The sequence below is a fragment of the Aptenodytes forsteri genome, unplaced genomic scaffold (genome assembly GCF_000699145.1).
Source record: "Aptenodytes forsteri isolate BGI_AS27 unplaced genomic scaffold, ASM69914v1 Scaffold336, whole genome shotgun sequence".
In the NCBI taxonomy this organism is placed as follows: Eukaryota; Metazoa; Chordata; class Aves; order Sphenisciformes; family Spheniscidae; genus Aptenodytes; species Aptenodytes forsteri.
The window spans coordinates 1,798,532-1,815,669 of record NW_008794911.1 but is presented as its reverse complement, the minus strand read 5'-3'; the positions used below and the strand labels follow the sequence as shown (position 1 = coordinate 1,815,669).

The 17,138-nt window shown below is 39.8% G+C and overlaps 1 protein-coding gene across 2 annotated transcripts in view; it reads right to left on the bottom strand.

The window, feature by feature from the left end:
- Window positions 1–1,442: 1,442 nt before the first annotated feature.
- The window catches only part of MPP7 (membrane palmitoylated protein 7), a 117,948-nt gene continuing 102,252 nt past the window's right edge, over window positions 1,443–17,138 (bottom strand). For both annotated transcript variants that reach the window (XM_019471007.1, XM_009275195.2), the window contains 5 exons: window positions 10,354–10,434; window positions 8,384–8,477; window positions 7,183–7,291; window positions 5,570–5,713; window positions 1,443–4,167 (listed from right to left, as the gene is read on the bottom strand). In XM_019471007.1, the coding sequence (XP_019326552.1) occupies window positions 3,988–4,167; window positions 5,570–5,713; window positions 7,183–7,291; window positions 8,384–8,477; window positions 10,354–10,434 (608 nt within the window). In that variant the 3' untranslated portion in view covers window positions 1,443–3,987. The remainder of the gene's footprint in view (window positions 4,168–5,569; window positions 5,714–7,182; window positions 7,292–8,383; window positions 8,478–10,353; window positions 10,435–17,138) is intronic.

Below are 17,138 nucleotides of genomic sequence, written 5' to 3'. Positions count from 1 at the left end.
TTATCTAGCACCAGAATTCTTAAACAACAAATACACCCACTCTGTTCCTTTAATTTTCTGTTTGGACATTTTTCTGTTGAATGCTTGGTATCGTACATTAATCATGGTAATATATGATAAATACTTAATGACTTTGAGAGCAAAAGGATCTTGGGCAAATTGCAAGTACAAATGATTTTAAGCATTCATACACAGAAAACTTAATCCTGTGGGGAAATGACTGTAGATACTGCAGTAGCAAGAACAGACGCAGATTATAACTTCAACTGTAAATCTCTGAGGAAACTGTTCATCCTTTGAAACAATCTTACAAAAAATAAATACCAACTTTACCGAGGAAAAACTTCTCCATACACAGTAGAAACCTGAATCTAAGTACATGTGGGAAATGCAGAATACTGCACTGAAACAAAACAGAAGAGGCTTAAAAGTCTTCTCTCTAATCCTAGTATGTGTTAGGCTTTTTTTTTCCTGGAAAAGACATAAAACAATGCAAAGAGTAACTTAGTTTAAGCATTACCTTCTTTGAGTCCTACAAATGAACACAGCCTCCCATGGGACTTGTGCGTGGCCTAGGAGCATATGCGACCGATGAAACACTCCAAGTCAGTAACAACTCGGATAACACTCCAAGCACTGTTGCAAGCCCAGGAGAGCTGATGTCTCAGTTGGATGCACTGACTTAAGCTTTCCCTCTCAGAAAGAAAATGGTTTATTTTGGGGTGGGCTGCAGGAAAGGGTAAACATCTATTTTGAAGAAGAATTCGGCAACAAAAATGAAAAATTAAGAATTTTAGTCCTTGTTCTAGGTTGCTTTATTTTTCCATTTAAAGATAATTGGAGCATTACAGTTAATAGAGAGACCTATGAAATAACTTACTACTTAGGCATTTTACCTTTTAAAGTCATTAAGCCTCTATGTTGTGGTGCAATTTAAAATAAAGAAAAAAACCACCTTCAGTGATATATCAATAATTTATTGTTTTGCATAAGAAGGTAAGATCAGATTTCAGGTAAGACATCAACCAAGGACCTGATGGCAAATTCAAGTATAGAGCTTGGTACAATATTAAAAAATACTACCATTTGTTTGACTATGGCAAACAGCTAAAACACAATAAAAACATCTGGACTTGACTGTCAAAACATACACTTCTCTAAAAACCCACACAGCGCAACTTGAATATGTGGAATATTGGAAACATGTTTAGTCATCTTCGTTCCCAAATTCTTAGGAGTCAAAGGAACAATACCCGCCCCCCCTTGGTATCCCAGAACAATTCAGCACATGGGCTCAGTGTCCATCACGATAAGCAGGCTCCTGTCCTGTTGAAACTGTTGGGCTCAGACATTTTTTCTGCCTTGACCTACGATCATCTCTGCCTGCCTCATGGAGGCCAGTGGCTTCAATTTTCGTTTGGTTTTTTTGTTTGTTTGGTTGGTTTTGGTTGTTTTTTTTTAAGCTAACACTGCAATAATGTTGATTTTCAAGAGCAATCTAGTAGTTTAATTAAAACTATTTCTCACTCCTGAAAGAGACTGTGCACATTTTACTCTGTTGGTTGGATATATGTTTTTGTGATTCCCTTTCTTTTGCAGGTGTTACAATTCAGGAATTAGCTCCTGGCTTGGAGACGGGGCAGGCAGCCATCCGTCTAGGAAACTCCAGCCAGGGCTGTGCTGAGGATCAGAGGGTCAGTGTCTCTCTACAGCAAACCTGTTGTAGAAGGTCCTCCTAGACCACACCGACCCAGGAATGGGAATTAAATTAATTTCAAAAGGACAAGAAAAACAGCCTGCAGGACAGCCAGAACTGCTTCTAACAGGGAGTCTGCAGATTATTCTAGCATCTCTTTCTTGAAGAGAAAAGCAGGTCCCTTACGTGAGCGTTATTGTACACTAATGTTCTGAGACAGCCCAGGTTAGAAGCAGTGTTAAGAGTGTTTCAGTAAGAACTAAAGCCCCTCTTGTTGGAAACGGCCAGATCCTGAGAGATGCCGAGAGCCCTCTCAAGTTTGGGTTGGTTGCAAGAGATGGCGAGGGCACTCGGCGTCTCGCAGGCAAAGGCGAACAGACCCGCTGAATTCCAGATCCTCTGAAAAATAGTTTGATTTTCAGTAATTAAAAAAAATAGAAAACGTTTTTCTCAACTATCATAATCTCCGTGACATTAATTTAATCAACAAATTTCTATTTATGTTACAAAAAAGTTTAAGTCCACCAGGAAAACGGTGAAATTTGACAAAAGTGACATTATAGCTATACAGGCAGAGCGTGTATCCGTACTGGGATTCAGTACATCTGTAACTCTTGCATAAACATTTCCAGACTCCTAAGGATTTTGCTGTTGTTGCTTGCATTTCATTTATTTTATACGACTCTAAGCCAAATGCAATGACCCACACATTAAATATGCATTTAGAATAAAACTGCAAAATCTGATGGCTTTATCAGCATATGAACTGAAATAAAATATTTACATGGAATGTTGAGCTCCATTTACAGAGACAGTGTTTCAAATTACAGACTTAGTAATCTGCTTAGTAAATGATCACCTTGACAAGAAATTTAAAAACCTAACATCCCTTTTCAACCCCTTCATAAATATATAAAGTTTCACTAAATTCTTTTTTCTTTAAACAAGACAGCTATATTCTCTTTACAGATTAACACGAAATACCGGTTTCCTGTTTGAATGCCACAGATGTGATGATCTGAAGTCAGCAAGTTCCTATACACATGCTGTACTCACAAGACATGTTCACAACACAACACACAGGTGTTACTTGGTCTTTACAGCTGTACTCATTTCCTGCATATCAGTAGTAAATAAAGAAAAATACCAAGTTATCTATATTAAAAATACATCATCTAATATACATTTGCTTACACTGCCACAACAAATTTTAAAATGAGGTTTCCAACTGTGTCTGACCAGTGACAAGGATGTTTTTTACAGCGAAGTCTACAGCATTAATTTATTTTTGAGTGGAGACAAAGTATCTGTTACACTACTAAAAAGCATCACTACATACTGAACAATAAAAAGAATTAATCTCTTGCAACTGCTTCCCAGATCTCCAAGGTTTCCTCACTAGTTGTTTGAAAATTTCTGATGGGTAAAATTGTTCTAAAGGATGCCAAAAATGTTTGAAATTTACTCTCTACTTTGTTGCTATTCATATCACTTTGCCACTGATTTTACAGAAGATTAATCCCAAAGACTTTGAAGTTATATACATAGTAACATAGTAACTCACATTTTTCCCTATTTAAATAAATATTCCCGTGAGTTTTCTTTGTTGCGCCACAAAGCATGCGTGAAAATATTTTCAATCCATGCATGCTCACAGCAGAGTACTTCACAATTAAGCCACTGAATACATCTTTTTTTCCATGACTATGTAAGTGCAAAGGAATACTAAAATCACTCTGTACATATAAGACAAGGTTCACATCTAGAAAAGTAAAAACACTTATCTTGATATGTAATTAAAACTACAATGTCTTCCTCATAAAAATGTTGGTCGCTTTTGCCTGTTTCAGTTCTCTCAAGCACTTAAGGGGTAATAAGTTCCAAGTGCTGATGGGCTCTTTATGGGAGCAGTTACGCTTAAAGCCACCAAAGTGCTGATCTCCAGTATTAATTAGTATCTTCTGCAAACTCTCCATTAAAAAAGCTTACCTTGGAAATACACAGATGATGATACAGAGGTGTTTGGCAGTTTTGTTACACTAGTATTCGCTCACTTTATGGAGCATAGTAAGACTTCGGTTTAATCTGACTGTTCCGCCCCAAAATTGTGGGCAGGAGGATTGAAGACACAGGAAAACAAGACCAGTTCCAAGTGCATGAAGAGTGTACCTGCTGCTCAGGTAGAGTTAGAAAGCCCTCCTACCAAGAAAATGGCCATCAAGTAACGCCTAACCGTGCCCCATATTCAGATGCTGAGACAACAGCAGATGTTTTGTCTATTTAAAACGTTATTATGAATGTAGCCAGCTGACGGGAACCCAGAAGGTCTCAGTCTCCAACCTGTCAAAAGTTGTTTTAAGCTCACTGTAAGCGGTAGCGAGGTCATCGTTGACTATCACCTTATCGAAAAGGTGGCCGTACTGGCTCTCCATCACGTGGGAAGATTTAATCATTTCTTGAAAATCTTCTTCCTAGTAAGATCAGTGCAAGGCATAGTCAGTCCATAGCAACATCACGTAAACTCATTCTGTGGTAAATGCAAAGCTACTCACTTATTTCTCATCTCATCAGGAGATGGAAACTGTACTTTTAATTTAAAAAAAAAATATAGAAATTACCATTACAGGTGATCTCAGAGAGCATTCTCACGAATAGACTTTGCTCAACAGGCAATTCTTTCATCTCTCCCCTTGCAGTGACACGATTAGTCACTGCATGGTAATTACAGAGACATTTTCTGTTAGCAGTGCCAGTGGAAAACGTTTCTAGCTGTTTACTTTGATGATGCATTTAAAGTTTCATTATCGAAGCCTCAGCTTGCTATTAGCATGCGATATATTACAGTGCAGCCTTTATTCTTTTAAGAGCTTGGTAGGAGCTGTCTTCCTATGCCTGGTTCGACCCGGCTCAGTGGATTTCTCTTCATGTTTGGGGAGGGAACAAATCGTAGGAATTTAATTGTTTACATAACTCAGAGATTAAACCCGTCCTAACTAAGCAATGTCCTGAAGGTTGCTCTTAAGAATGAACTCCTCTTATATTTTATATATCATAGAACATATTCTTATAGCGCATTATTGCCAAACTATTTCAAATGCATGTTCTACACAGATACAGTCTGTAACTATATCCGTGACTCAGTTTGAAACAAAATCTAAAAAATCCTAAATAACATCTGAATGAGGGAAAGTGATACACACCATAAATGTAGATAACAATTCTAACGATAATCAGCTTTGCTTTAGCTTCAATTAAAATATGATTTCATTATATTTCAAGGAAGTAAATAAGTTACTGTTGGGTAATCTGAGTAATATTTTTTTCTGATTATTGACAAAAAGTAGCATTTGTTACTTGCTTAGATTTTTCTCCTTTCTTACAGTGTTCATTTCCCTGTAACATTTAAAAAAATTGTTTCTCTTATCCACAAATATGGGCTTTTTATTAAAGTAGCATTTACTATTTTAATTGATGCTTTATATTTGAGCTTTCCTCCAAATTTAGACCCAATAATACACTTGATAAAACATGGAGATTCTTGTACTTGAATAGAAACATCTAAGCCCAGATGCAAACTTTTTAAAGGAAATCCACAGCATTATTTCTCATGAAAATATACTTGCATTGTGGGGGCTCTTCAATGACACAAAATCAGAGGACCACGGAAACGTAAATACCTGTGAGCATATCAAACAATGAAAACACCACAGTAAATCTGTGATGTGAGAGAGGCTGGGAAACAACAAGATACTATGTGTAAGCCCTGACAAGTACTGTTGATGAGATCCAGTGATCACCTTTATTTTCAAGGTGAACCACTACAACAAAACTCTTAACAAGTTCCCATGTTTTACCATGTCTAAATATACTTACTGTAAAGGGTTTTGCAGTTCCCTTATCATCTTTACTTGAAATAATCTTGGCATTTTTTCTGGTCTCTCTCAAACGGTCAAGTGACGGAGGCTTTATAAATATAACAAATGGTTTAAATTCATATGTCCGTAAGTGTTTCACTGTCTGGGAAGAGGAAAGGTTTTAATTAATTAGTTTATTTCGCACAATGGAATTTACCGTAATAAAAGAAACTCTCCACTAACCAAAATAAACCCATAAAGCACTTCTAGAAGGCTATTTTTCATTTACTGCCATCCCACCCTGGTGACCGGCGTTGATTCATGTAAGGAGAATTTTCATGTGAATGGTAAGAAAACTCTCCATTTCCACAGGGGCTGCTGGTAAACCCCATCAGTCCGGCAAAGGCTGGGCTGTGCACTGCAGTGCCACTGGCAGCGGGAGGAGGGAGGGGAGGAGAAGTTCAACACATTCTGGCAGGAATATTACTTTCTGTACCCATGAAAAGTAGCGGGAAAAGGTGTCTGTGACACTCGGTCACAACAGGTCAATGATTTGTTCTCTTCAATACTGTGTGTCCGCTATATAACTGTTCACACTTCCTGAGCGAGTCGAGTGATGCTACGTATTGAGTTAGAGATAGGTCTACAATTCAGATTGCGCACAGAGTGAAGCAGGGATGGGATGGCCCGCAGCTTTCTGTCCTCTTCACACTGCCAGGGCCCACAGGAAAATGCTGTGTTGGAGAGTGGGATCCCAGAACAGTTCACAAGCCTGGGTCCCCGGGAGAATTTAGTGCTTCCCTGGAAAACAGGGCCGTGCTGGACATGGAACGGTCTCCCAGAGCAGCCTGGCAATATCAGCCCCAGGAGCCCCTGCCCAGCTCCCCTCCTCCCCTGGCGTGGGGTCTGGCTTCCCCAGACGCTCCTCTGGCAGCGCAGCCCCCCTGCCCTGCTCCTGTGGCACAGCCCCGCATCCGAAACTGCCCCAGGAACTGTTCACAAGCTGCCGGGGTTCAGCAGTCACAGGCTGGCCACCCTTGGAGAAGAAATACTTTGGCTGGATTTAAACAAACTAGTCCAGCTCCTGGAAGCACTGTGGTTATTAGTAGCATAAAGTTTCCCAGTGGAGCTGTTCAGCGGGGCTGAAAGACAAGGTCAATGCAAGAACAAATGGTTGAGAGAGGAATGTTCTTAGCCATTATCCAGCCAATATCACGTTTGGTGTGTTCCTTGACTCGTGTCCACCCTGCATGGAAACCCTCTGCACAAACGGTCCGGCTAAACATGTGAGAGCTCAAAGCCATTCGGAAATTGAAGTTTCAGAGAGAACCTCTAACCCAAACCAGCAGAAAGATGAATGAAAATATAGGAGCATTTTGTAATTAAATCTTTGGTATTATGCTGCAGGCTTTCAATTCAGTTAATTACTGAGCTGAATACTTGCCAACATGTATTGAAGCTTCCCTCCTCTCCTCCTTTCAGAGAGTCTTGCTGTGATAAAGGTACCCAGCAAGGCCACTCAACAGTCATTCAGTATGGAATGAAATATAGCTTTGTAGAAAAAACTTTTTTCCTGGAATCCCAACATGCAATGTGGGGAACTACAAGAGTCCAAAAGACATGCTTACTTACATGAGGCTGCACATCCAACAAACAAACTTTGTTTTTAGCTAGAACGGATCGAACAGAATCTAAACTTGTACCATAGTAGTTGTTCTTATACTCGCCGTACTCGATAAACCTGTGGCAGAAGGTGAAAACAACTGGGATAATTTCCTTTTTCTCCAGAAAAAAGCTTATCAGTTTGGTTTATAAGATCTAATTCAGGAGCAAAAATATTTCACTTTACATGAGAGTTTTACCATATTTTGTAAAGGAAATGCTGTCAAGTACTTCAGCATGTCAATTTTAAGAAATCTACTTTACCACTTTCAAATCAGTAACACCTGCTTGTATTACAGTTAAAGAGAAAAAAGTACTGTAGTCCAACAGCTCACTAATGTTTTCCATCACCTCTTTTTCTGAACTAATGCAATGCAATAAAACAGTGGATAAGCTAAACAATAGAAACTACTGAAATTTCATTGCACACTACAGAATATCCAAATTCTCTGTCTCAGAAGAGGAGGAGGAGCGCCGATGGTGCTAATGGAACCAAGGCGGCTGGTTATGTGCTATAAAAGTACAAGCACTATTTGCCAAAAAAGCAAAGCACATTTTGAAGTTTCAGTAAAACCCACAGCTTTGTGTCTAATACACTTTTGCCCTCTGAAACACTGGGGCAGAATTTCAAGCTACGATATTTTACAGGCTGCTGGAGAGCACGATGCTGCCATTGTCTTCCTTTCAGTTCAATTTCTGGCGGGTTTACAGGCAGGGGCTTCACTGTAGATCTCTAAATTCAAAAGCAGAGGAAGTGCCTGGCCTGAAAGAGAGCAGAACTACGCAAACATTGACTCAGGCACGTTTGCAGCACTTCCAGGACCCCCTCTCCTAGAGCTGCAATGCTTTATTGCTATGACAGACGATGCCCGGAGTGCTCCCCCATCCTGAACACCTACAATTTCAGTGTCGTCTTGATGAGCTGAAGTACTGAAACTACTTGGAAGCTTTGAAAGCATGGAAGCATTTGTGTTTGCACATACCGCTTTTTTGCTCTGTGTTTTTGCCAGCTGCTTTGAACTGCTTATATATCAAAATGTAATTTTAACACATCTTCAAATCACTGCAACTTATATCCACTTTGACTTACTATCTAAAATTACAACCAGCCCCATTTTATAATAAAGCCATTGTTTTAACTGCAGTTCTAGTTAAAATCTCTTCAACATACTTGTTATTCTGTACGTCTGTCTCAAACAAGTGCTTGGAAATGAAAGTGTATTCGACACCGTCACTTTCTTGGCTTCTCCTTGGTCGGGTAGTGTCTGCAGTTTCATTAAATGAAAAAAAAAAAAAAAAAAAAAAAGGAAAAGATGCACAAAACAATACAAAGCAAACCAGTTCAGGAAACACTGAAAAGCACACAACCCTTGTGCAATACTAAGCAGTATTGCAATACTAAGCAGTATTGCACAAGTTCCCTCACTTCTCATGGACATAAGGCTGCTCTGGATCTGGTAGGCAGCACTCAAGCACATGACAGCATGACAGGATTGAGTTTAAAAGCATGAAGGAAAAGCAAGAAAAAACTTACTGGACAAGTATCAGATTATAATTTTTATTAACTAGTGGAAAAATGCAATAAAATGAGGACAGCTGAATAATAAAAGGAGCAGCAGTCCATAACCATTACCCCAGCCTTGCCACTTACTAAACTTATTAGCATACAAGACCATAAAGGGAAACAAAGCTTACCAACTTGATTTATAAAACGTTACATTCATTAACAACACTTGTAGCTATGGTATGTGAAGCATGATAATAAAAAAATAGGGGTGTGAATTTTAAGTTTTAGTGCTTTTCTTTTTCTGGTGATCAAAACCAAATTGCTTTTTCTTTCAGTAGCCTTGTAGTATTTGCACTTCTTACTTTCAAGTACTACGTATAAAGGTTTTGCTTATAAATGAAGCTTATTTGTGGGGTGGACGCTTACGAATAATGAACCTGTTCGAAAGTCCTGTTTAATACAAGTTGTATGTTACAGCATCATGCATTCTCCATCACATAGGAACATACACAACCTGCTTGCAGAAACACAGTCCTGAATGCCATTTGATATCATGCTGCTCTTAGGTTGACACGAAGAGAAACATTTCCAAGACAAGAACCCCAGTTCTCCCTCCGAGTCCTGACTTACTGAATTTCAGGGAGAGGGATTTCTTTACGTGTTTGTTTTAAATTATAACCACAAATTTGGAAGAGAAAAGAGAGAAGGCAGCCTGATGAATACTGGCAATTTTTAGAGAAATATTTTTGGGCAAATGATTGCATATGCTTCAATGTGTTAAATATTTGGGAACATCTGGCTTTTTTTCTGTTGTTTTCAATACCCAGCTGAAGCAAATATGTGCAAATGAAATTACTCACCAAAACCAAATGTATTCATTTTTCTACCTAGCAAATTCATTCATATATATACACTTTATAGAATACCTGTACTTGCAAAACCCTTGTGACGTTATCTCCCAATTTGAGAATGTTGGACCCATTTTTTTTTAAATGATCCCAATAGGAGGCACAGGTACAAGCAGAAAGCAAACCAAGGAATGAAAGTCTAACTAAAACTGTCAAGTCCTCCACATTAAAGAAAACCCAGTGAAGTATTGTAGAAGTTAATATAGAACAATGTTATTCAATGTTATACAAATTACGCTACTTGGTCAGATAGGGGGAAAGAGGAAAAAAAAAATCCCCAAATCAACTTTTCTAAAGGTAATCAAAGGGATTTAATTAATTTATTCACAGGATTAAACTGCTTATCTTCATTCTTAATTTTTCAGCCTAATATATAAAGGCCATTTTGCTGAAAGCAAGCATTGGTAACAGAGTACGTTTCACTGCTTTACAGCCAAATCCAGGGTGTTCTTCAGCCGAGTTTCATTTACTAAACCTTGCTGACATCAATCATGTTAAACTTGTACTAAAAGTCTACTGCAATGCCTCTGAGCCAAAACGTCCTATCAGTTTAATCAATGCTATTTAAAATACAACTGCAGCAGCACTTTTAAAAATTAGAAAAGTAATTTGGATGCCAAGCATGGATTTAGAGACCCAAATTTGAAAGTGCCTTAAGGTAATGCAATAATAAAGGATAATAATGCAAGTATAGCATTAGGAGAATAGAAGTGTGTTTTTACTTACGTGGCACTGTTACCCCGTAATGCTGGGTGTCACTGATCAGCAATTTCCGTTTAAGTTCATTCAGCCCAACCCCCACAGGACCTGAAAGAAAAAAATCGTGCTCTTTCCCAACAGCCAGTTCTCTCTAGTCTTCAGGTATAAGTACTCTCCGAGGTAAGACTACGTAGCATATAGCCATAACATATATTGGCTTTTAATCAGAGTCATCTGGAAACGCCCATGGTTCGAGCCTCTCCTAGAACATACAGCGCTGACAAACGTCAGGGGATGTAGCTGGCAGTTGCGCTGCTCTGACTTTACTACTGAGGAAAAATCACTGAAAAAGTTGACAGCAAAGCTAACTTTCTTTTCTACAGCAACTATCCACAATACGCACCTATCTCCATCCTCAGCCACTACAGACCTCTGCACGCTAACCTGCAGCTTTCCAGCACAAAAACTGGTTCGGCTATTCATTTTGCCAGAGTATCTCCAACTCACAGACTAGAAGGCCCCAGCTGGCATGCACAAAGTCCCCCCCAAAGCCTCTGCACTCCACGTGTCATCGTGGCCTTTTCCACATGGCTTCCCTCCAGCTGCTGCATCCCTCGTCTGCACCAGACTCCCCCGAGGAGCATTGCTCCCACCTTCTCCCCACACCCCGGGCACACTGCTCCTTCCAGCCCCGGCTGCAGGCAGGAATACCGCCCAGCCTCCGGCTGGCTGTAGCCGTCACTGTCCACCTTTTGACTAGGCCACGGTGGCATCGCGCAGGGAGAGGAAGGAAGGGCAGCACTCCCCAGGTCACAACCCATTTGGGATGTTTTGGTTTCTTTGTGGTTGATTTTCTTTTAAACTATGCTCGTCTCCTGCCTGCTGTCTGAACTGGTCCAAAGCAAATATTTCCTTCTTCACACAGCTGCCAAAGAGAGACCACTCTCGGAAAGAGGATGGCAGGAAGAAACAAAGACTGCACGGAATTTTTTTGATCTGTCTCACCCAGCTACATTTGAGTCCTGCTGTCCTAGAAGCTACTGGACACAGTAGCTGAACTGAACACAGTAACTGAACACAGTTCCTCGTGTTTTTCAGGTTGTCCCTAACTCTCAGCCATTTGCCAGTGGTGCTTTAGGTCTCAGTGAGGGCGCTCTGGTCCTGTGAAGTCTCAAAGGCTCCGTGGGCGATTGCTGCCTGCCCCCAGGAGCCCTTTGCACAGGGCTCCAGCCTGCCTGGCCCCTTCGGTGGTGGGGCCATGGTGTCACGTGTGTGTGGAGGGAGCTCAGCTCTGCGTGCTCATGCGTTTCTGACAGTGCAGTGGCTTCATTTCTGCAGAGCCAGGTCAACAGCAGAACGCAGAGGAGAGTGAGTCATTGGAACCGTAACCCAAATAATACAAGGATAATACATGCGGTTTTAAGGAAAATTCCTGCTCTTCTAGTAAAAGTGATAAAAAGCACTCCATGCATAAATGTAACAGAGACATTTTAGACATCAGAAATACAAAACCTAATAAACATTTTAATGAAATAGTGATATGTTGGTTAATGACTAGTGAGAGTCTGGTATGAAAAAGCAAAGATTGATGCTTCAGCACCTTCAGGTGCCTATTTGTAAAAATGACTATCCGCCCTGTCTGAAGTTAGAAACACGGAATGATGAAAAGCAATGCTTGCTACTTTGCTACTATCCCCTGACTATGGTCTCTCTGTAAAATCTTAGGGTTTCTGCATTTATAATTTTTATATGTTTACGTAAGTTAAACACACAACTACATTTCAAGTTCCATCTCTGACCTGCCTGTAAATTAATCTATCAGTATGTACAAATGTTTATTTAATATGATGTACAGCAGCCTCTACTGGTGCATGTCTGCAGAGGAAAGCAATGTGTCATGTAGATAATGGCATTGCTTTTGTTCTTTTTTAAAAAAACATTTTTCCTTTTTTAATAGTATAGCTATTTAAGGCAAATATGGACTTTTATCGGAAAAGTGATTAAAATTCTTTAATTAATTAATTAATATATCCTAGCAAAGTAGAATGAAACAAGTGGAATTCAAGTAAAAAAATAATTGTATTCCTTTCAAGCACAAGATTTTCCCCATCAAAGCTACACAAATATTATTTCCTCTGTCTACACGCTATCAAATCAACAGTATGCTTTTAGCTCTATTTATATATAAAGAATCCAGGCTTCGCTTCCTGCAACAGATGCTTTGGAAACTTAAATCAAATCTGTTTCCAGACCACAACCTATTACTCTGTCTCCCCTTCCAGATTACCATTTAAAAATCATCTTTAAATTTAACTACTGGAAGGTGTAGATTCTTCTTTTTCAGTGCTGTCTTCGCAGAGTTCTCCTAACTGTAGCATATGGACGCTGAAAGCCGATTCCTAATTAGCAATGCCATCCAATTATGCTGATTTTTACACTATATCTCCCGAGTGTAATGTACACTTCTATTCTGAATATTCTTTTCGTTTTGATGCCGGTTTCTAATAATTATGAATCTGAACATGATCTGAACTCAAGAAGAGAATAAAGCATCAGGATTGAAAAGGACAATCCCGATTCTTACAGTAAAATGCCAGGCATGTGGGATCCATGACTGTAGCATAGTTTTGGTTTACTATAAATCACCCCAGGCAGCAATGTTTAGAGTTATGGCAACAGATTTAGAGATACTTTGTTTATTTTTTTAAAGGAACATTTACATTACTTGCTGTTGCAAGTTGAGTCGTGTAAGCTAAGTAACGGTCGAATCCTGCGCAAATGGGCTGTAGTGCCTACCTCACTTTATTGAGGGACACTTGCAGAATTAAACCACCAATCATTAAAACTTGCATTAGATTTTGTACCATTCAGACATGTCTGAAGAAAACTGAACAAATTGTTTGATGTAAGTTCAGGTCTCAGGAGGGTTAACCCAACCAGCCATTCTTCACCCATAGATACACACTGACCTCCTAGAAGTCTATTTGAAAGAAGAAGAAGAAAAAAAAAAGTGGTCTTTCAGAAAAGATTTTGGGAGTTAGGTGACAACATCCCTGCTGGGATCATAAAGACCCTGTAGAAAACATGCCTTGACAGAGGTTCTGTGGCTCAGTTATTCCTTCTCTAGTACAACTGATCACTGTGAGGCAATGACTGCACACGCATGTCCAACCGTAGCTCAATGAGATATATGGTGGGAAAGCAGAACCTCATTTTTTTGTGTTACAGTAAATTACAACTAGCGGTGGGAGTGTACTTCTAGATTTCCTGTTCACTGAAGCAAGATCAGCAATTTTATACTGCTGTTCTCATGGGCAAGGCTAGCCAATATGTTGCATCCTACGTATTCATTCCTGAGCCATGCTGACCTACCCATGCCTTCAACCAGGAAGGTTTAATGAAGACAGCAATTCTAGGTCTCTCTTGTCATTGTCCAGATGGTTTACTTGAAGTAGTATGGCCATGGTAGGCCATTTTCCTGCACTACTGCTGTAGATCTATTAAGTCTCTGCAAGCCACTACCTGAACACGTTAAAGGTAAGTCAGGAGATGAAGAAAGCTAGGAGCCACTTCCATTTCATCCTCCCCTGCTCTGAGACAGACCTGGCCTCCACATAGCTCCTTCATGATAAAACCAGAGGTGATGGATTTTTTTTTTAAATGTAAGCAATATAACAATACAGAACTTTTCCAGTCCCAGATTCCTTTTCTTCACAGTGGTGACCAGAAGGACACCATTCTGGGGAGTACTGGCAGCCTAATTCAGAGACAGAGAGCCTTGTCTGATTGTGTCACACACCAATAATGACTGCTCCTTTGTGGTTACACACCTCTGGTCCTTGCTTCCACTACTGCCCACTTAGGACAGATGCATTACCATGGGTGACCACAGCATCTGAAAGGCTTTGCAGGCCTCTGGTGATAACACTGCATGCACATAACTGCATGCATTCTCATGGTTTGGGACACACTCATGGTTTGTTACTGCTGACCTTGCTTTATCTAGCACTGCCCCTTCAGAAAGCTCTGACTTAGAATCATAGAATCATAGAATCATTAAGGTTGGAAGAGACCTCTAAGATCATCAAGTCCAACCATCAACCCAACACCACCATGCCCACTAAACCATGTCCCTAAGCGCCTCTATACGTCTTACTCTTTCAGTAAAGACATTTTTCCTCATGTCCAATCTAAACCTCCCCTGGTGCAACTTGAGGCCATTTCCTCTCGTCCTATCGCTTGCTCCTTGGGAGAAGAGACCGACACCCACCTCGCTACAACCTCCTTTCAGGTAGTTGTAGAGAGCGATGAGGTCTCCCCTCAGCCTCCTTTTCTCCAGGCTAAACAACCCCAGTTCCCTCAGCCGCTCCTCATAAGACTTGTTCTCCAGACCCCTCACCAGCCTCGTTGCCCTTCTCTGGACACGCTCCAGCACCTCGACGTCCTTCTTGTAGTGAGGGGCCCTTAGCTGATACTATGCTGTGTAAAGTTATAGTATGCGGCACATCCATTCTCTTAGGAAATAAAATTTATGCTAGTCTGGCCCTCAGTTACTGAAGCAGAAGCCTTTGTGAGCAGGACTTTTTCCTCATTAATCTAAATGAAAATTCTAATGTCTAAATAATACATTTCATATTAAAATATTCTGCCTTTGCCTGACAGGGCTGCAAGGTATCATGCTTAGGATGCAGGCAATATTTCTGAAGGAAGACTTCAAGGATTTGTTGGCAGCCTGGGAACAGTAAGTTACCAGAAGACTGGTGACATGATATTGGATAATTTTGTTTTTAGCGGACTTATCACATTTGTAACAACTAAAAGCACAGCAGAACCATCTGCATCATTACTGCTTCAGACGATCTGTTATTTTAGCCCCAAGGATATGCAGGACTTCATTCATGAACCTACATTTGCAGACAAGGTAAAATCTTGACAAACTAATACATCTAGCTGAACCTGAGACTAGTATATATCACAGTACAGGGCACTAAAAATTACTGTGTGTGCAATTTGCATTCTGTAAATTAGACTAGACCAATTTAAAATGAAGCCAAAAGAAATTTCCACTTCAAAGTTGTCGAACTCCCTCCCCCTAAAAAAAGGGCAAAACAAAACCTAAAAACCCCCTTCCAACAGTAAATTATACTTTTAGGCCTAGCAAAACACAACAGACATTTAATGCCCCCACCAACTACAGCTATAAATTAATTATCTGTCCCTTTGTTTCCTGGTACTACTATCCAAATTATATTTGACGGATTATACTGAATGCTGCTACTGGCACACGAAAAGCTTTTTAAATGTGTTCGCTTCTACTATACCTGCATTGCTTAGCTCTGCTAGTTTTTCCACATTTTGCCCAAGACATTTTTATGGTATTGGCCAGACTTAAGCTGCCCTTAACATCCAGAGAAAAACACTAGAATTACTGAAGTCTGCAATAAATTTCTGAACTGCTTTTGTTACTGAAAAAGCACACTTTCTTCATTTGATTTATTACAATAAAAATCAAATGAAACCTCTAGGTATTCCTTAGATCAGACATATGCAATTTGTTATAAAAAGTCTACTTATCACGCTTTTGCACTGCACTCTGTTGATGTAAGTGTAAAATCAACTCAACCATGTTATTACTTCTTGTATATAGCCCACAATCTCACAGTGATCACACTAGTAGGTGGCTGAATTTTAGTGCTGGAGAGTGACAAAACTGTTTATTAAAAACTAAATTTAATGTTCCCTTGGATATGAGCGATATAAAAACATAGCTACTCAACAGTTCGTAACAGTCCCTGATAGAGGGTCATATTTCTCTGCTCTGCTGCTTTCAGGATGGAGGAAACTTTACTAATGAAGCATCAACCTATGTGCTACTGCAAAAGAAACAATGAGCAATAAGACATTACTCACTGGTAGTAATGGTTACTCATTACTCATTGATACTCCAATGGTTACCTTTGAAAAATTTAAGATAATGTACTTTCTCTTTTTTTAGGAGACTGAAGTAATGCATTTTGGTTAGATAATAAATGCTGTGGGGAACCCATGGCAGTGACAGATTATAGAAGAACAGAAAGCTGACTAAGGATGACATCTTGAGTCTTCTGCAGCTATGTTTACATCCGTTCTTGGCCTACAGAAGTCCACCTCTCATCCACCTTTCTCTCTACTTGTCTATTTACTTATTCTAACACAGTAGATGGTTTTGTTTCTTTCCACTTATATATTCTGTCTTGACTGACCACAGGTATTCTTTGTGTTCTTTTTTCCACATAGATATATTGATTGATCTCTAAGAGCAGAACACTGACCTAATTCTTTTGAGTTTTAGTACAGCTTGACTGCCAGGTGCGGACTAGTAACCATGGTAGCTGTATTTTAATGTCATCTCCTTTTGTTTTAGCAAGGCTTTAACATGGTTTCCTAGAGCATCCTTATACACAAGTTGAGACATCCTGTCTAGATGGGTGGACTACTAGATAGATGAAAAACTGGATGGGTGATCACGTTCAAAGGGAAGGGGTTATTGGTCTGTACTCTACTGGGCTGTCCTGGTTTCGGCAGGGATAGAGTTAATTTCCTTCCTAGTAGCTGGTACAGTGCTGTGTTTTGCATTTAGGATGAGAACAAAGTTGATAAGGCACCAATGTTTTAGTTGTTGCTAGGTAATCATAGAATCATTAAGGTTGGAAAAGACCTCTAAGATCATCGAGTCCAACCATCAACCCAACACCACCAGGCCCACTAAACCATGTCCCTAAGTGCCTCATCTACACGTCTTTTAAATACTTCCAGGGATGGGGACTCAACCA